Source organism: Ambystoma mexicanum, chromosome 4p, assembly GCF_040938575.1.
Source record: "Ambystoma mexicanum isolate Mex_15411 chromosome 4p, UKY_AmexF1_1, whole genome shotgun sequence".
Taxonomy (NCBI): domain Eukaryota; kingdom Metazoa; phylum Chordata; class Amphibia; order Caudata; family Ambystomatidae; genus Ambystoma; species Ambystoma mexicanum.
In genome coordinates this window covers 956071693-956092668 of record NC_090927.1, presented here as the reverse complement: position 1 = coordinate 956092668, position 20976 = coordinate 956071693, and the positions used below count along the sequence as shown (strand labels likewise).

Below are 20976 nucleotides of genomic sequence, written 5' to 3'. Positions count from 1 at the left end.
AGAGGTGCAGGCACAGTGTTTACTTCTTATGGCATTGTGTGAAATTACAGGCCTTTTCTAGAATTGAACAGTTCCTGTCCAGTGGCTAGAGGAAGGGGAGCTAGTACATGATAACTAAAGATCAAAAAGATGGCAGAGGATCCTGACACAAGGGACAAAGTGCTGCATCATGAGAGAGAGGGTGGGGCCACAAAGGGGCGAGGTTTCGTTCACAATGCACCACACGCTTACATGTCTGAACGAGACCAGACTCTCCATACCCTGGTGTAAAACAAGGCCACAAATGCAATTGGAGGGGACAGATTTCTTCAGAGACGAATGGGTGAATAGGATAATGAGCTGCAGGGAAAAGGGTTTGGCTGGTTATGGGTATGAAGTAGTAACATAACCTGTTCGAAGACATTGGAGGGAAAAGTGCATCCCCTTACTTGGATAACTGCCAATAAAACACCTGTAGCGACAGAACCACTTACACACCCTTTTGTGTATTTCAGGTCACGTGGCACCTTTAACATACGGTAGAATATGGACTGAACCAAAACGATGGAGCTACCGAGTATGTGAGAAGGGACCTCTACCATCATGGAATTCTGGTTGGCAAGTGAACCCAACGCCTACCTTCACTTGCCACCATGTTGTGCAGGCTCATGCTCTCTTGTAGTACTACACACACCAACCTTGGTTGTGCCCCATTCAGACGTTGCCCCTCTTAATGCCCATACTATTGCTGTGATTTTGCTGAACATTCGAGTAAAGCTTGTTCACACTCCCGGGAGAGTATTGGATATTCGCAGCCTAGGCATACTATTGAAGGACTAGCAACTGCTAGGCACGGACACTCGCATCATAGGCAACTTGGCAAGAACATTTTGAATTATAGCTCTGCTGGTGCTTGAATGGTAAAGGAAGTCTTTTTCCACAATTTGAGTAAAAGAAGGAGAAGGAGTGATAACAATTATACATCTCAGAAATCATTAGAATAGTTGCATGAGATTCCAGCCGAGTTCAGATTGTCTTCTTCAACGAAAAATGGTTTGCATCTCTTTTAATGCCAGCCTTTCAGGCAGCTGTGAATGCAAAATGGCTCCAGATAACCAGCTGGGAGCTATTGCAGCTAGCTAATGCAACGGAGAGCGGTATAAACTCTATAAGAGAGGAGCTTAGGGTGGTAAGATTGATGACCCTGCAAAACAGGTATGTCTTGGACCTGTTGACAGCTATGTAAGGGGGAGTTTGCATGAAGATTGACACAAGTTGCTGGTCCCTAAAACCAGCTAACAATTAACAGAATGGTAGTTTGACTGCAGCCATAAACACTATACATAACTTACATATGAAAATGGAAGAAGAATCTAGCAGGGCCATCAGATAAAATTGGTATGATGCCATTTTTTCATAGCTGTCCATGTGGTTGGCTCAGATTCTGAAGTTATTGGTCCCTTTCCTTGTAGTGGTGCTCATCGTTCTTTGCGCCACCCAAGCAGCATTGGGTTATTTGTGCATGGGCTGGAGGGAAATGTGGGAACACAGATTGGAGGAGATTAGGGAAAAAGAGGGGAAGGATGTTTTGTCTTCACATGAAGGGACCTGGAAATGTGGTGCTGAAGGAAGATAGGGGTGGTCGAAAGAAAGAGGAATAGTAGGGGTGGAAAAAGTTGTTGATTTCCCAGAGGTAACATTTTCAGAACCATCAGATCCTGAGAATCATGATATGCACTGGGTGAGTTGCTTTGGGGAAGTAGATTGTATTATCCTTCCCATGCCCCCAGAGGAATGGGCAGAGGAAGGATAAATCCTTCGTAAGAGGTGGGTGAAGAAAAGGGGGGAAGGTGTGTAACGGGAGGGGCGAGTGTTCAGATGCAGGTGCACCACCCACAACATAAGCGCAGGTATCGTCTGAGGAAGATTTTCTAACAGGGCATCAGGACCTTGGCAGTGACGTAATTCCACATTCCACTTGGACAGTAGCAGTGCTGATAACTTTACGTTAGAAACTAAGATGTGGCACAATATAGCACTCATTAGTAAATTTTTGTTTTTACGTAACAGGCAATTGTTGCACTGTAGCTTCATTGTATTCCTTGCACTCATTATACCACACAGAGAGGATGCAGCACATTATTCTCTATGTAGCACATTGCCCCACTTCTGAGCACAAAATGCAGTACACCGCAGGGTACAATACTTACTACACTTTGCCTGCACGACATGATTGCAGGAAATATAGGTGCATGGCACCACATTCCTGTATGTATCACACTCCATAGAAAACACACTGCACATTACATAGCACACCTGCCCACCATCAGACTCATGGCACTACATTTTTGGGTTACATGACAGATAAATTAAAGGAGCATAGCACACACATATACCCATTCACCATCTGACAAAAATACACATTCAGTTCACCCAGGCCTGTTGGTTCACCCTCTGCAGTTTTTAGAGTACATAGTGTGAAACGCATAGCACTACATTAATATGCATTGTACCTGTAGGGATATTAGATATAATGCACAAGAGCTTCACACTTTTTCAGTAGGTCTCAGTCAGAGGGGCAGAGCTGCTATTATATTGTATTAGGTCATAGTTGTCAGGGGGGAGCACTTGATTGAATTTCATCTTGTCCTGCAAACAGGCTGAGAGCTCAAGGGCAGGTGGGCAGGAGTGTGAGATATTTGCCAACTTCTCATTGCAAGGGAAGCTCAGCCTCAGAAGGCAAAAGCTGCCTTTTTAGATAGAGAAATAATACATAATGTTTGTAAAGGCCACAGAGAGGGGTATGGTTAATTCTCAGTCAGCCACAGTGTGAAATGGGCTGAATAATATGGAGAAATGTGCAGAAATGTTAGTCCAGCTGCAGTTTTCAGGAGTGGACCAGTCAGATTGTTTCTAGCAGGCCATTAATTGCAGGGATGTTACTAGAAGATGGTGTACCAGGATTGGCAACATGTATCGAGATAAGGAGCTACATAGTGAGCAGATGCACACGGTAGGAATGGGAAATGAATAGAGGAGGTGTTTTCCATGTTGGTCTGTTGCTCATTGCTCCATCTCTATGGGACGTTGCGGCTTCAATTTTTTGAGGTGGCATGGTCCAATTAGAATGAAGTTCTTAATTTAATTGTTTTTCCGAGTTGGGATTGGTCAATTCTTTGCTGACCAATGGGGTGATATCATGTTGGGTGGGTGGTGTTCTTTTTGTGAAGAAATGTTAACTGCCAATAGTTTTAGAACAATGTATAGGGTTGTTTAGGGGACTGGTGATGACCTGCCAATAATAATGTTAGGATTATGTTTTTGTTACAGTTCTTCTGTAATATACTAATGTTTTGCTTGTATCTTTAAGATGTCCAGCTAGCAAGGGGCGTGTTGAGGTTGGCTGTGTTCAGTTCATCTTCCCGGCCATGATGCACAAATACATTTTGTGTTTTTTCCTGCAAGTAGTGCACTCCTTTTTTAATTTTTGTTAAGGATTGCCTTTTCTTTCTTTTGGACCAGCGTTGGGAGTGCCCCTAGCTCAACATTGCAGATATAGTAGAAAATGGGATCGGGAATGAAAGTGCATCACACGAAACTACGATTGTTGGGGGGGAATGGGAGAGGGCTAGGGAGGGAAAAGGGACTTCAGGGGAGTGGGCTCGAGGATGGCAACAGGAGGTGGCACTTGATGAGTGCCTGGGAGGGCAGGGAAGAGTTTTGGATTTTGCCCACTTTTTACGGATAAACACAGTTATTTGCGGGCGTTTACAGATAACCATAGTCTCTTTTTATAGTTAAAAAGAGAGAGTTAACAAAATGAGAATAATCCCACCAAAAAGTGGATTTTACAGCTACAGTGAGGTGAAGGTTAATGGGTGGACCAAAGGATATGGCTACTGGGTTACTCTAAGGAACCGAATGGTGCAATATAGAAAGTACACACGCCCAAAGGTCATGGCTAGTGGGCCCCAATGAAACCTATTGGAGCAACATTTCTAGGGGTGCAATATGGAAAGTGGACATGGCTGAAGACCATGGCTAGTGCGCCCAAAAGAAACAGTGGGCCCGTTTAGGAAACATATTGGAGCAATATGTAGAGTGGCCACGGCTGAAGGCTGTGGGCACTGCCCATGGCTGAAGGCCATGGCTTGTGGTACTGGAAAAAATCTATCAGGGGAACATGTAAAGGGGCATCGGCCGAAGTCCATGGCCAATGGTCATGAGTGAAGGCCATGGCTAGTGAGTAAGAAAGAAAGGCTGTGGCCATCTAGTGGGTCCAAAAGAAACATATTAGGCAATCATGTACAGTGGTCATGGCTAGTTGCCCAGTAGTCTTTTAAATATACAGTGGTCATGGCTGAAGCCGGTGCCCACCTGGTGGGTGAAAAAGAAACATATTGGGGGAACATGTACGGTGGTCATGGTCAAAGGCTGTGACATATTGGGGGAACAAGTACACTGGTTAAGAAAGGTTTATTGTATCAGTTTCTTTATATGCATTCAATGAAGGCATTATCTTCCAGAAGACTGCTCAGAAAACACAGCGCTGGCTCAATGAGATCAAAGGGTGTTGTGTTTTGGGAAAAGAGAGGCATGTAACAGGGCCAATCAATAGTGGGCAAATAACCAAACACCACCCACAAGCGGCGGGTCCCTCCACACATCCCATGACAATAGTTTTGGCATATAGATAGTACTTACAGTACCACCTAATGGCCAAAACTTAAAAGTCCATTTTTAGAAGGAACCAGTGTGGGGCAGTGCTGTGTATTACCAGCCTGATCTTCCTCATGACAGCTGTGGTGAAGGTTGCACGCCCACAATATTTACCTGAGAGAAGATGAATAAATGAGCTAAGATACATTGCAGAAGGTCCTTTGGAGCGTAAAGACTGTTTTATGGAGGGTTATAGAGGCTTGCAATAGACAAAAGGGTGTAGGACTTCAACTAAACATAATTTCATGGACAAAAGCACTTAGCTCGCAAAAAAGGGTCACTCCAAGGGTCACAACATACGACACGAAAGCAAACTACGAACATGAAAATGGCACACATACTGAATACTTGGCAGCACTGGGGACATAGTTACTTTATTGTACTACTCTTGACTAACTCAGGACCTGTACGCAGCTGCATTAGAAGGTCAATACATGAACAGAAACGCCCTCATTTATTTTTGTCATGCGAGCTTGTTTGCCCGCGCTCCTGCGTTTTATCCCGTTATTTGAATGCAATTGGTGCCAGTCACCGGCGGCCATATTACTCTAGCTTTAGTTATGAAAGGATAGATTTGAAAGACACTATTTCTTTAAAGGAATAACCAAGCGCTTCCGTGTTTTCGGCGTCAATCTCCAGTTTAAGCTAATCACTGAAAACCCATTTCTAAGTCGCACTGACGCCCCCAGCGACCATCGACGATGGGCAGAACTGGACATCGCTTGAAAACATGAAGCACGCATGTCTTTTGCAGAAACCATTAAGGCCGACTCGCTGCTTTCCCTCAAATGTTAAGCATTTTGTATTTAAGCAAAAGCAAGTAAAACAGAAATGTATCTAATTTTGTTAAAATACACGTTCCTTTGTACCGCGGAAACCTATTCATCACATGGGAAGACCTGCTGCCCCCCTTTCCAAACCATCAACATATGAATATTCGCACAATAACAGCAACTTTGCATTGCCTGTATGAATAAACATATATTTATACAAATACATGTATTGATGTATATAGCATTAAAAAAAAGAAAAAAACCTTTTGTATTTTCCCCCCAAAACTGCAAAGACATTTCAATAGCAGCCAAACATATTTATCCGAGGATTAATCTTCATCTATTGAATCAGACGAGAGCGCGGGCATGCATACAATTATTTAATTAGCAGCCAAATCCTCTGCCAGGCAGCAGCCGTCGCGGGCATACTGATGGGGACGGAGATGCAAATCTTGCACTAGTACTGCCTTTTCTCATTACTACTGCAATTAGCACTTAAATTGATGCTTTAAACCTACTAATTTCTGGAATAATTCAGGTTTTCTACGTTACCTGGGATCGCCTCGCTGCAGAGACGCCGCCAGATTGCTGGGCAAATTGAAGCACTATTGAGCCAAATAACCATCATCGTATCAGACAGAGCCAATTTGCATTTGGTTTTAAAGATAACAGAATGGCAATTTATGCAAATAAATTAACTAAGTTTACTTCAGAGTTTTCCCTGAACTAATTATAACAATGTACTTATCATTTTGCATCACGTCCATAACTTTGCCTAAGCGCAGTTTCGACGATGGAGGCAAGATGGCGGTAAAGGAGGCCTTACTCCGATTTAGACAAGGTCCCTTTTTTTTCAAAATTCTGACAACTGATTGGCAAAGGAGGATGCTTAATGGTGATCAGGAACATTTAAAATTCTTGATTTTCTGCCACTATTTCATCACAGCATAAATTGAACAACAAAAGAAGTTAAACAATAAATAATAAAATGAGTGAATTGTTTCAATTTATAGAAAGCACAAGAAAGAAAAGCAAGCTTCCTCAATGGCCAACTCGGGGTCTAGCAGTAAATACGATACATAGGTCATTCCAAGTCATCAAATACATAGCCGCACAATTTACAACATCGAAAGAGTGCCCATCAAAACACGTGTTTCATTTCACAAGAAAGTCTCAAGAGATGAGCATGGTTTCAATTGTTATAGTTAAAATGCAATTAAAAAATGAGATTACACAGCACCATCCTGGAAGATACCATAAAACAAATATATTAAGGCAAGGTGAGCACAAAGTCTCACTAACCTGGAGGAAATATGACGTACCGCTGAATCCTGATTTGCAAACGGGAATTAAAAACATTTATTAGAGGAAGGGTACGAGTTAGCTAAAAGCTCTGAAATTTGGTTCACTTTCAACTATGCCCAGAACTAAGTAAGCTAACAAGTAAACTAATGGGCCCACACCTGGCAGTGAGGGAGACATCCAGGCAGGACCCTCCAGCAAAGGCACAATGTTCATATAGGCTTAACAAAGTCTACAAAAGTGCCACTCGTAGCACAAGCAAGTCTAAGGTACATTAGGATCATGCGATTCACAAACCTAGGAATGAATCCGTGCAGCTCCATGATGTAGCCCTTCTTCCATGGAGAGAGTGTACTGAGATCTGGGTAGAGTGCTCAGAGAAACGTGGACCCTGGTCATAGGCCACAAGCGCAACTCGTCTTGATCCCACGTCCTAGAGACACAAGCTTCTCCTCACTGATGAGGCCCAACTTGGCCGAAACATGTTTGAGGATGCGTGTGGTCTAGTGCAGGATGGATTTGACCGAGCAGTTGGGAATGCCCTGGGCCTTTTGGGGTGGGACCAAGCCTGATTTGCGTATGGTCTTTCCCCTTCTGTAATGGTTTGGCAGGCGAAGAACAATGGTCTGGAGGGTTGCCATTAGCACTGCCAGAGGTTACGATTAATTCCAAACCTTCCAGCCATCACCCCTTTTGTTTTGCTGCTTCCACAAAATAAATCGGGTGCATGGATGTGATCACTTTCACCAGGACATCGTTAAGCAGAGCTAAGTACCTCGCGTCTGGATCACAGAATAAAAAGACTGGTTTACATATTGGAAGCAATCGACTACGTCCAGCATTCGAGTAAACACTGCAATGACTCATGATGTAGACCTCAACATAGTTCCCTGGAAAGAACTGCTGAATTAGCAGACAGTTAATTTAATTGAGAATCAAGGAAACCGATAGAGATGCCATTTACAGAGTGATTTCAGAACATTGTCTGCACGTTCCCTGTGTCCCATTACACAATTAAAACGCAAAAATGTGTTTTTAGCTTCCTATTGTCTTGGTAATGCAATGTTTAGTCTTCGTTCTATCACATTACCTTCCCTTCACCTTTGAGAGCAGCATTGGAATGGGGAAGTGGGAGGAGCAGACAAAATGCAAAACCCCCAAAAGGATACAAGTGCAGGCCGTGCTGCTAATAGAGAGGAGGTAAACGGACGAGTTCAACCTTGCGCCACAGCAGCCTGATGAACACTGAAGATGGCCACTACAAAAGGCAGATCAGTGCATTAATGTGAAAGCATAGTAAGTTCAGAAGATGCTACTCTTCCGCAGCACCTTGGCTACTCTTAGTCCTGTATTAAGGTTAAGTGATATTTTGGGGTGAGCCACATGCTGCTCCTGGCAGCTCTAGAGAACCTGTTGGTCGTTATTAGACAAGTAGAAACATCTGGTGGAAGAAGAGAACGGAAAAGAAGGTCTGGGAGGCCAATGAGATTAAGAGCAATTTATAGGTTTCTGGTGGCTTCTTGAAACAAACACGTATTTGTTGTACAGATGCTAGCAGGGACTTAAAGTGTTGGAGCACCTATTAGGTTAAAAGGAACAACAGCAGTGCTGACCAGTAGCCAAACTCCAGTAATGCACCCTCACAGAATCTCTATCCCTGGGGGCTCCTCATTCCAGAATTCTCTGATGGTTGGTGGATTCGACGCTCTGCCGCATCTGAACTTCTGGTGACCAAGGGTAGGGGTGATGTTGGGGGACGTGAAGGTATGTCTGTGGGGTAGCATACAACAGAATTCAATGTATTCCTGAACATTTTAAGTGCCTGAAAGCTCTGCTGGGAGTACTGTCCAATATGTAGAAGCCTGTAAGTGAAGTATCTAGCCTCCTGCACTTTACAGGTTTTAGGACCATCACCCGATTTTAACTTGAACTTAAGGCATGCTCAAGACAATACCTTGTGGCCTTTGCTCATAGCTATGCTGATCTTGACTTCCTGAGTGTGCTATGCAGGAAACACAGCAAGTTTGGCATGAATTAGCCATTTGTCTGGCAGCTAAAGTAAGCTTTTAATTGTTGGTTGCATGTGTTGCCTCTTCAGTGATATTTAGTGCCTTACATTCATAACATTTTAATTATGCAAACTGAACTTCATCTCCCAGACTAACCTTTTTTGACATCTGCCTATAAAAATATAAAGCCAAGCCAATAAAGGCACTTAAGAAAGCACTGGGCCGAGGACCATCAATGGTGTGGGCTGATTCCCAGTCAATGGTTTAAGGGTGTCAAAGATGGACGCTGACACAAGGGTGGCCTTTTGCTTTGTAAAAACTTTTGTTTATCAAAAAATCAAGAAACCCTCACTATCCCTATCTTCTAAGAGGGGTTTCCCTGCCTCAAACTAATACTAAAGGATCTGTCAGAATGGCTGTCAAAATTAAACTCCTCCGTCCTGTGTCACAACCTACTTCTATCCTGTACACTACAAGTAAAGAACAAGCCAACAGAAAGTTCCTTCTCCAGGAGAAGGACTCCCTTCTCCTGGTATCTGGGGTGGTATTCCCAGGAATGTTCTTTGGCAAAAGGATGCCAAGGGGAATTACTCCCTTCCCCTGGATTGTGGTTCCAACAAACCTTTGCATCAGGCAACTTTTGGAACCAGGAGAATGATGACCGTCTCCTGGTATTGGTTCACACACTCCAATATAGTCACACCAAAGCCAAGGGAATGACTCTGGGCGAAAGGTACTGCACGTAGTCCCTTCTCTCTTTCCATGGCGGCCCTTCACGAGTCGGAGATGCACCGGGAACAGGACTTTTCCCGGTGCCGGCGATGGACAAGATAGTGCAAAGTAAGTGTGGTGGGGGTAAGCAGAATTGGATATGTGGAAAAGGGGAGTAGGGGGAAAGGGGACGCTGGGGAGAGCACACTTACCTGATTCCCAGTGAGGGAAGATTTCTGCCACCGCTCTGGAGAGGCTCAGAGCGGGGTCTTTACCGTGTGGTAAAAACGCTGTTCTGAGACTCCTCATTGGCTGGGAGGCCACCACCCCCACCTCGCCGGGTACTAATAAACTTAATATATCACCAAAAGCGTGCACCTTGGTGTTCTGTCCAGTATGCATTCCATTCTGCGTGGGAAGACAAACAATCTCTTATTCTGAAATTGTCACATTGCTTCGCACCCGAGACCCTGCCATGTCAAGCCCAAGGACATTTTAATGTTACAGAGCATGAGTTGGGTGGGCCAACACCATAAACAATGGGGAGGGGAGGTGATTGTGCTGTTATTTAATCTGGAGCAAGGGTACTGGAGCAGACCCACAGTTTAGAGACCACTGTTGTAGAGTTTTAGTGAGAGATATTCCTAAAATGATACTTAACATTATATCCTTACTCATACTGAAGGGTTATCAATTCAGGTCTAGTGACTCGATGCATTTTATCAGAGGGAAAAAGTCTTCATTACTCCTCTTATGCCTTACAGAAAATGTTCTAACAACCTGAAAGTGTGTATGTACTTAAAAGGACGGTGCTCCTCAGGTCTGGAGTTAATGAGGGCCATAACAAGTTTAGCAACTACTAATAGATTCAAGGTTCTTACATCAACTGAGAATTTTGACAGACGCTGGGTAACGGTAGCATTGCCGAGTGATGATCCTCAAACCAGTTGTAGGTCACCGAGTAATGAACCTTAACGGTAGCTCCTGACTTTTACATACCATAAGAATTCTATCATGGAACACTGTGGGTTTTGGTACCAAGCGTGAACGTGGATATTGGTTTATTGAAGGAATTAATTTGATCATGGCAGATAATATGAAGGTTTTGATCTGAGAATAAAGGGATCATGGTTCCTTTGAACTTAACTCTCTTTCTTTTGCCTATTTTCAGAAGAACCCTACTTTATATGCACAGCACTGGCATTTCGATGCAGTAATGCAGAATATAGATATTGGCCTCTTTTGTACATAGGGATTTTAGTCAGAGTATTTAATGAGGCTTCAAATGTCCTAAGAATCTGTTTAGCTGAGATGAGTTCACCTAGGGACCTCTTGAATGCATACAGGAAGTTAATAATAAAGATCAATCCCATATTTTCTTTCCGGTTTGCGACTACTAAATAGCACAGAATTCAAAATAAAACAGTGCGGTTTGACACTGCATGTAGACAAGCCCAATTGGGTATTGTTGGCATTCCTAAATCGCAGAATATTACAAAGTAGCATGAGATAAAGCAAAGTATGATTGGGCACATGGAGCATTGTGCAAATTAGAAGATACTACTAATATATGGGAGCTTGGTGGAGGTGGGTCTAAAGATCTACACTAGAAACGCGAGATAAGAGATCCACATTGCTCCATTGGTGTGGGTTCAGCATTTTGCCGAAATCTACAATGCTAGCCTTACTTCTCAATATTGAATGTCTCTCAAGGAGGATGGAGATTTTGCTAATGAGAAAACATTTTTCTTCACTCTGGTTGTGGTTATTGAAATTCTCAAATCACATGTCACTCTTAAGAGTCTGGGTTCAAATGCAGCATACCACTGAATCTTAAACCTGACTTCTCAGTGGAGTGTTTGAAGCAAATTGTTGCAGTGGCTTTAATAGTAATAGTACCCATCGATAAAAATGGTGAAAAGAACCTGTCAGGACAGCAGCCTGCAAAGAGCCTGCTAGGGCTTTAACTGAGATTCTGGATGGGACCAGAGGAGTCAGAAACAAATGACATTTTCCTAAGCTTACTGTCGGCTAAGCTTAGGCTACATCAGAAATTGAAGGATATACCGGTTGTTGGTGTAACAAAATCTAAAACCGGACTCTTGGGGTAGAGGGTGGGGTGTCTGCGGGTTAGATGCAGCATCCTAGATAGGTGATGCTGGACACTGAGGCGGTGGCGGGAAACTCCCCATTCCTACTCCAGTATGTCACAGTCGTTTGGCAGAACTCATCAAATTTAGCAAGAGCATGCCTCTGTCCCCTTAAGGAATGCTCCAAGTGTTTATGAAACATCTATACATGAGATCCTGTGAAGCTATTGTTCAAAGTGTATCATACAGCCATCCCTGGACCCTCATTTCCCGTAAAGTGTGCTTATGGGCCACTCACAAACTCACTCACAAACTCCTGGTCAGGTGATCTTGTGGCAGGGTGGTGTAGGGGTTGTTTATGAGCACTACCTGTAAAGATGAAATTGTGCTTCAATTACTAGAACAAGGGAGAATCTTGTCCTTAGTCGAGGGACCTCTCCCCACATTCTAAAACCTTGCATGAGTAGCCATCAACAGCAAACCCTTAATTCTACAGATTTTCACACACAGATGAACAATGCAACGTTTAACTTTCATGGCATCATGAGTGTGATTTTATAGTAGTATACTAGCTGTCTGTCTTAATAAAGGCTTGAATTGCGGCTGCGCATAGTAAGGTGAGGAGATGAAAAGGGGAGGACAAAATGCAGACAATCCTAAAATAACAAATCTACTACCAAGAACAATAAAAGTAGACACCTGAACTCAATTAAGCCAGGGTGGTCCCTGGGCAAGGCCAGGGCAATATTTATTCCACTGGCATTTGGACCAGAGTGCCGGTGTGTTTGGAGGTGGAAGAGGAGCTTTGGAATGAGTTGGAGGTGAAGGCAGAAGGAGACTTAGGTGAAACAGGAGGAAGGATGGGTAGTGGCAAGCAGAGGGGAAGGAAAGAAGGAAGTAGCAAAAAATAAGGAGGGGGTGCGGAGGAACATAAAAAGTTTGAGGTGGCTGGATGGAAAGATAAATTAGGAGAGGAAGGAGTATAGGGGAGGTTGGAGGTGACATAAAAGAGAGTTGGAGAAGTGTGTTCAGGAGGAGGGCTCAAGTGACATCGGAGGAGAGAATGAGTCTATTAAGGAGAAAGTCAGAGAAGGCAAACATTATCAGAGGAGAGGTCAGAGGTGGAGATCAGGAGAAGTGAGAAAGAAGCAGACACACACTAACATTTAAGGTTTAACTGTTAGTGGCAGGTGCAAGTGGGGAAGCATTGAATGGGGAGCAAAAGAGAGGCGAGCACAGGAGGTGCAGAAAAGGACCCTTTAAGCATGAGACCAATGCAACTTGTGAGAAGTTAGACAAGGGTGGGGGTTTGCGGATAGTATGTGGACCCCAAGACAGGATGGTGGGAGAAGGCATCCTCACCAAGTCTGGGAAGTAGTAGAGGTCGCCAGTCTTTTGGTGGAAGGTTTGGAGCTTTTCCCGGTATCACCTAGCACTAACTACTGCTGCTTTCCAGGCCTGGCATGCAGATACACATCTGGCCCAAAGACCAACGCGCAGTGTCTCCCAGGAGTCGAGATCGAGAACCTGAGGGCCTGAATCTACAGAATGAGGAGCCAAGAAAGAGGTGTAGGGGCACTCAAACCCCAAGACTGAAAGTGGCTTAGAGATTCCTTAGGATTCCTTTATTGAGGATTATGAAACCCAGAGACAACGTTGTTAGAGTACATTACTCAGTTATGTTTTCTTTAGTTGCCTCACTCGTGTGATGATTTAAAAACAAAAACAAAAATCAGAATCTTTTATAAACCGAAACTTTTGTGTCTGCCTTATGACAGGACTGAAGCCCAAAAGGGAGACCTTTGGCTGGTGGGTGAGAATACCTTCTGTCTGAAAATCACCTAGGCAGAGGGGAGAAATTAGTGCTGGTCTTTTCTTTGGGTATCCCCTCCCTAAGGCAGGGAAGTGCGCTGTGTCCTCCTTCCAGAAGCCTAGGAAGGAGGCCTGCGACCAAAGGTCAGACTGTCAGAATCAAGTAACCACTAGCGAAGAAGACAAGAATGTGTGCAGGGGTGTTGTAAAAACCCAGATACTGTGAATGAAGTAAAGACAACCATAGGGGCACTATAACCCTGGAACTGTATTTCTGCAGATGCAGAAATCTGTTGTGCCTTGAGTGTTATGTTGTTCCCACACTGTGACAAAATGGAAACAGGATTCATTAAGTCACTGCACCTGTGAAATTTGTGCTGGTTGAAATTCACTGCTGACGATGGAAGCGAAGAGGCTCTCCTTTCCTTCACATGCAGCAATCAGTTCCGGGAGACACTCAATGGAACCTGCATGACTCCCTTTCCTTTTTCCTTGGTTCCACTTCCTAACAAGGAAAAAAAAACTCAATCAACACAGCTCTTGTAATTTCATCTGCATTTATAAGAAAATGCTCAGTACACATATAATACATTTTAGAATACATTAGTCAATGGTCATTCATCAATTGTGTGGCAGTTTCAAGAAATGGCAAACTGTATGTGCTGGGTTGGAAGAAAAAATAAATGACACAAAAAGTATGAGTTTAACCTTAATTTATTCAAAGATAGGAGATGGTTGGGGAGCAATGCCTACGCGAATTAGGGGATGAACTATAATAATTATAAGGTGGCATGGTCTCTAGTATGGTAGGTCTCTCCCTAATCCATTGACTGAATTGATGCTCGTCTCCCCAAGAAATGCACTCCCCAGGATTCTTCAGTTTGCAGTCCCAGGCAAAAATGGAAACGTCTAGAGTGTTAAACTAAACAACGTTTTCCCTTCTGAGATTAATCAAAGTTAATATATGTCCTGCATGGCAAACATTTAAGGTGCCAGGGCTCTTACGCTAGTGGGAACACTGATCACCCCCATGTACTTTAATTCCAAAAAGTTTCATTGGTAAAGGTACCAGCCACTTCTTTCCCTTGGTTAGTGTCACAGGGATGCAGTGCCCAGCCACTTCTCTGATTAAATTTGCAGTCACATTGATACAGCGACTAGCAACTTCTTTGCAACACTCCTCTTGTCATTAAGCTGAATAGCATTAAAAGAAGTGTGACACAAGTTTGGAATAAAGCACACACATTTATTAGCAATGTTTCACATGTTTCACACGCATGTCAACTCGGGATAATAGAACCTAAAAAGAAGTGGCCCTTGCATTGAATCAAAGAAAAGTCTTTGGGGGTTGCAATTCTCAGTCCAGGAGTCCCTTGCCCCAGCATATTGCCATAATGTTCAGTTGCTGACAGTCTCTGGAGTTTAAGTTTTACATATTTCTTGGCGCTTCTCGCAGTTATCTTGGGTCCTCTGCTTCTCATCCTTGGCTGAGGAGACCCCTTTTTCTGTGTCTTGGGGCTTAACATATGCCTGCAGGTTAGGTAGGGTTGATGACAGATGTTAGGGCTGGGGTATACCGGGACAAGCCCCAAAGCCTCAACCAGGGGGCTAGCCATTTTAGCTTCTGTGCAAATATGACTGGGGTGACTCCTTCCACTCCCTCTCTCTAGGTCTAGACACAACACCCCTTTCTCGTCTACCTCATCACTAAGTTGCAATCATCTTATATCTAAGGGGTGCTCTCCTATCCCTCTTATCCTTTCCTTTGATAAGGTTTCTCTTCTCCTCCATTTCTGATTCCTGGATGGCGAGCAATATGCTTATAACACTACCATTCCGTAATCACTTCCTTTAAGTCTTGGAGCATTTCTGCTCCTTTTCTTCAATGTTTCCAACCTCCTCTCTACTATGTCTCTTCTACTCTGTCCTGTCCTCATCTTCACCTGCTCTCCCGTCAGCCTCTTCCAAGGAACTTTCCCCAAATGTCTCTTCAATTCTGTCCACCTCTTTCCTCTGGACATTTCTTCTCTCTCCTCCTGGTATCCCCTCCAACTACCTCTTCAATATACTCCTCTCCTAGCTCTTCCTCCAGACACTTCCCTCCTTCTGTGGATTTCTTTCACCACTGCCTCCACCTTACTCCTCCTGCCCCTTCTTCCAGCCACTTCTCCCAGGCCTCTGCCTTCCTGCCAATCTCCTTCTCTATCCACCTCCAGCTCTTGCCAAATCAATGGCTCCTTCTCAAGACATTGACACACCTCACGGGTTATATAGGGTTTTGGACCTGCCCCAGGGACATGTGAAGGGCATAATCATGCCTTAAATATTAAAGTTAGTCACTAGAGTACCATTAGTCCATAGTCCCCTTTCTTCCATTCTTGGGGGGTGTCGTCCAACATGGGGACGGTACCGGAACCTTTGGCAGTGGAAAAGTGAGCTCCACTTTCAACACATCAGATACTTAGATACCTGGCTATTGTCAGAACATATTAGCACCTTAGCATACTAGCGGGTGAAGGTGGGTGGGATGTATGGAGGAAAGGGGACTATGACTAAGCATACTTAACATCCACTTTGGTAAGATCATTTACTCATCTTGCTTACAGTTATGGACACTTGCAGATTAGCAATTTTGGCTAAGGGCAAATAATGTTTTACAGACAAGTGTGAATCCTTTGTTCAAGATTGAAAGAGTACTACTTTCAAAGTTACCTGGAAAGATGAACCTTTACTGGAATAAGGCAACACTAGGGGTATATTGAAGAGCAGCACCCTGTTTGCTGTATCATCTAGTACTTATGTATAAGCATACTAATTATCCTATTTTGGTAAGATCTCCTTTTTATCTTTACTTTAAATATGGACTTTTTAATATTATATTTTGTTTAAAGCCAAACCATTTTATGCAGAGAAGATTGAATACTTGGTTCAAAGATTGAACGAAAACTACGTTTAAATGTAATCTGGAATTATGAACTTTTACTCAAATAAGGCAACACTAGGAACACAATGAAGGTCAGCACCATTTCTTTTGCTACTTAAAAGGATACGACAGATGACTATTAGTTATACATCTGCAATAGGACCTGATTATCTGATAGACAGATGTGTGAGCACTTAGAACAAGTAGCATGCTGATTTGTGATATTGTCATATAGGCAGAAACTGTATCATCAAGAAAAATGTGTAGTTCCATAACTTGAAATGTACTTCGAAAATAGTATGTGATGGTATATCATTATTCACAGGAGACTTATTAAGCCTTTTTCTTTTTACTTTTTTTGTAGAATGAATTGAAATTTATCGCCCCTGATGAAGAGTAACACCCAAAACGTCTTGGGCAACTTGCACAATAAATAATTGTATAATATTAATCATTGAATGGTCATTTGAATCACTTGTGTTAAAATAATTGTTTGCTCCAAATATGTAAAAGCATTTATAAGAATTGTATCCTAAGTTCAATGAGACAAGTGGTCACCTAGTGTAGGATAGGCCGCTTGACCATTGTTCACACTAAGTTTTTGGCGCTTCCGCCATAGTAAGTGTGCAGGGGACGCAAGTTCCCTAAACAGGGAACTTTAATCCTGGAAACATTGTTTCACAACCTAGATGCCAAGGTTGTAGTTTTCTCCTCCACACCTTGAAATATTCACACTCTACACCCAAAATAATGACAAGCAACTCTATTAACTATAGGATTTGTTTAAAATTGTTGTGCTCCGTGTTAACGTTGGTCTAGTCTGTTCCTGATGAGGGCCAGGCCCACTGCCCTGAGCTCGAGCAGATTGATATGCAGGAAGGTTTCCAACCAGGATCATGCTCCATGAATCGCGTAGCCATCCAGAGTAGCCTCCCAGCCCGAAAGGGAGGAGTCTCATCACCACAAGGGTAGGCTCCGGTTGGGCGAAGGGGGCTCCCACTGAAACATTGCCATCCATCAACTAACAGTGGCGATCGGGCAGAAGGAGCAGTGGTATTGGGATCCTTCCCAACCGAGACCCTGTCGCCTGATCCAAATTGGCCGCCAGGTGGAGCTGGAGGTGCCTCATCTTAAGACAAGCGTGCTGTACTGTGAGCATGCAGGAGGTCATCAGGCCCAGAATATGCTGGAACCACCATGCCGAGGCGGTTGAGTTGGCCAGAAAATGCCCCACCGTGTTGCGGAGGGACAGGAGCCTCGCGGGTGTAGGTAACACCTGTTGAACCGTGGTGTCCCAACGCACCCCTAGGAGTCTGACCTGGGTGCAAACGGTGACTTCCTCAGGTTAAGGGAGAACCCCAGCTGATGAAGGATATCTGCCGGTCTCTGGCAGGAGTGCATCACCCCTTCGGGTGACCCTGCCCTCATCAGCCAGTTGTTCAAATAAGGATACAGATGATGGCCCTCCAAGCGGAGAAGGCCCGCTACTGCGTTCATCAACTTTGACATAATCATAAACCGCAGAAACTTCCAATGCGGTTGGTAGATGGGTACGAGCAGGTGCGCATCCTTGAGGTCCAGGGAACACATCCAGTCCCCTGCACGCAGAGACTCGGCTATGTGCTTGGGAGTAATCATCTTGAAGTGTTCCAGCGGTAAGGACAGATTTAGAAATGACAGGCCCAAGACAAGGCTCAGGCCAGACTGGTTGTCCTTGGGTACCACAAAATCCTGGAACAGTACCCGCAGCCCCGGTCTGAAAGAGGAACCTGTTCTATCAACCTGCATCTCCGAGAGAGAGGACCTCCCATGAAAGAGCCGGGGACCCGATCTGACGAAGAGGAGGAGAGGAGGAGAGGATGGTAGGGTAAAAGGAAGAGGAAGATCGAAGCCTGTGGAGACTACGAAAACAATCCACGGGTTGCCAAAAAGATGCTTCCAGGTGCCCTGGAAAAGAGAAAAATGGCACCCCACAGTCGAGCTGTGTTCACTGACCTTGGCATCACTGCTTCTTGGCATCAGAGGCGGGGGCTGAAGAGGGGGCGTGGAAAAACCCACGCAGACCTCTGCTGCTTCCTCCTGTTGTCGCTGTGCGACCTGACGGGCCTCTGTGTGTCGCTGTCCCAAAACCCCTTGAAGCCAGAAAAAGTGCAGGGTTTAAACTCGGTCCTGCCCTGTGTTTGAGGGAAGGATCTCTGCCCAGTCTTTGTCAAGATGGCCAAGGACTTGGCGGTTTAAGTGGAGGCTTTCTTCTTTGTTGACTCGTCATCGGTTGATGAATGGAAAAGGTCCACGCCCTCGAAGGGCACGATCTAGGATCCGCTCTTGCACGTCAGATGAATACTTAGTGGCATGCATCCACACCGTCCTTCTCATCTCGATACCAAGGTACAGCCCCCTGCTGACTGTGACGATGTGGGAGAACGAAGACTTCATGAGGTCCTGCGCATTGGCCTGGGCATCAGTCAGACCAGCCTTGAAGGAGGCTTGCTTGCACGAGGGGAGGTCAGGCAGAAATTCCCAAGCTCCCGCCACAGCTTCTGGTTAGCCGCAGCGAAGAAGGCATCGGCGTTGGCTTGCCGCAGGAGCAGTCCTGCGATGGAATAACAGCACTTTCCTAAAGACTTGAGGTTCTTGTCCTCCTTGGATAGACAACTGGAGGAGGCTCCTGTGGAGGAAGACGACAAAGACGATGGTTTAGAATATAAGGAGGCTGCAGTCACTACTGAAGAATGTGGCTGCGGGTGGGGGCATCAGAAGAATTGGCTCCCCGTCCATCAGCCTGAACCTGCTGTCCAGTTTATTTCTTCATCTGGGCGTTGGCCCTAACCTTCCACCAGAACTTTCATGCCACCAGGGCATCTCCCTGGAGTGGGATGCCAGATCGGATCGTGGTGCACTTACCCAAGACTCCTTAGGGGCTTCCTCGAGCAGAGGCACCCCCAAGAACTCCACCAGATCCTGGAGGTAGTCATGAAAGGCCTTCTTGACAGGTACTGAGGGCTCATCATCCTGGCCGCCGTCATCCTCATCACCCCCCCACTTTTTTTCTCAGACAGAGGTCTGTGCCTTGGAACACAGGTGCCAATGGAGTCCTCCCAGAGTCCAGGACCAAAGACGGGTCCAACGGCTGCTGAGGGGGAGCTGTTGGTGGTACTGGAAGAGGTGGAGGGGTCTGAACAACCGGTAGGGCTTGGACCGGAATAGGGACTGGCACTGGAACCGGCAGGGCTGGAGGAACGGGAGGAGTGCCCAAGGAGGAGGCTGGAGAGGCGCCGCCTGAGAGATGACCTACACTATATCCATCAAAAGCCCCTTCATCTGAGGGGAATGCATGAGGAAGAGAAAGCGTTTGAAGAAGTGGTCCTTGCTAGCTGACCTGGTCCCTAGGGGCTCGGCTCTCCAAGGCGCTGGGTCTCCGCTCCTGGTCAAAGCGCTGAGGGGCCTGGGGGTGTAGCCGTAAGGCTGCGATGGGTAGATGTATCGCTGAGGAGACCAGAAACCTACACCGTACAATCCGCTGCCGCTTCCCGAGGTAAGGGAACTGGGATGGTCCTGCAAAGCCCATTCGATGGGTGACAACACGCGCGGGACCTGAGTTGGATCAAAGATGGCCACCGACTTGGCAGGTCCCACTACATTCCTCTCTGACATTTTGAAGCCTTTTGCCACAGCCTGGGTGGGAGGGCACGACGGCCATGAGCTAGGAGAGGCCTCAGACTTGAGAGTATAGATTTTGGGTGTTGCACCCAAATCAGTGGCGTCGACCTCAGACACTGCTCTGGTAGGCACTGAGCCCTCGGCCGGCCGGTAGTCGAAAACGCCCTGACTTATGACCTCAGAGCGAACTCCGGTAGGCTGGGCGCCCTCGGCCCCTGAGTCGGTACCCGTGCTGGATCGTGCCGAGGACCAACTCTTGGAGGTGGCACTCGACAATCCCTTACCCCTTGGGGTCGAAGAAGAGGACCAACTTGATCACCCATCTGAGGACAGCCCACTACAGCCTCTGAGTCCCTCATTTGGGGACCCGGTAGCCATGGCCTCAGGTCTGTCCCCGGAAATGCCTGGAAGAGCCCCTGGGCCCATTGGCTAGGGAGCCGGCACCCTTATAGGCCTCGGACTTGCCAGAACCTGAACGTGAGGAACCCTTGTCCCTAGGAAACCCGGGGAAGAGTCACTGCGCTGTGGAGCCATGCGGAAGTCTTTAAGGTGGGGGGAGGAGAAGTTTGGAAGATCTCTCTCCACTGCACCAAACGATTCTTCAATGCCCTGTGACCGAGAGCGCTGCAAGCCAAACATGCGTCCCATCGGTGGTCGGGCCCCAAACGCTCAATGCAGAGAGCATGGGGGTCCGAGGTCGGGAATGAGTGGTCGCATGAGGCCCCTTTCGTGAAGCTTCCTGCAGCCGACATGCGCCGGTGGAGGCGAGGCACCGAAGGGAAGTCAAATAAGATTGAAAAAACAAAACAAGGATAAAGCAGAAAGCTATAAAAGTCGGTGTGCTGGCTGCCAGGTCCGGCACCGTCTGTGCAGAAAAAAAGAATGAGGTGAGGGCCCAGAGGGTGGGGCCTCGTGGGGCATTCCCACGCCCGATGCCGCGTCCCACGCGCTATACTAAATTTAAAGGGAAAGAAGCTCCATTTTTTGCTACCAAAGGT

At 45.6% G+C, this 20976-nt stretch overlaps 1 protein-coding gene across 2 annotated transcripts in view; it reads right to left on the bottom strand.

Moving 5' to 3' along the window:
• ASCC3 (activating signal cointegrator 1 complex subunit 3) overlaps positions 1–20976 on the bottom strand; it is a 2962611-nt gene that overhangs the window by 78659 nt on the left and 2862976 nt on the right. For both annotated transcript variants that reach the window (XM_069606524.1, XM_069606525.1), the window contains exon 40: positions 13759–13900. In XM_069606524.1, the coding sequence (XP_069462625.1) occupies positions 13759–13900 (142 nt within the window). The remainder of the gene's footprint in view (positions 1–13758; positions 13901–20976) is intronic.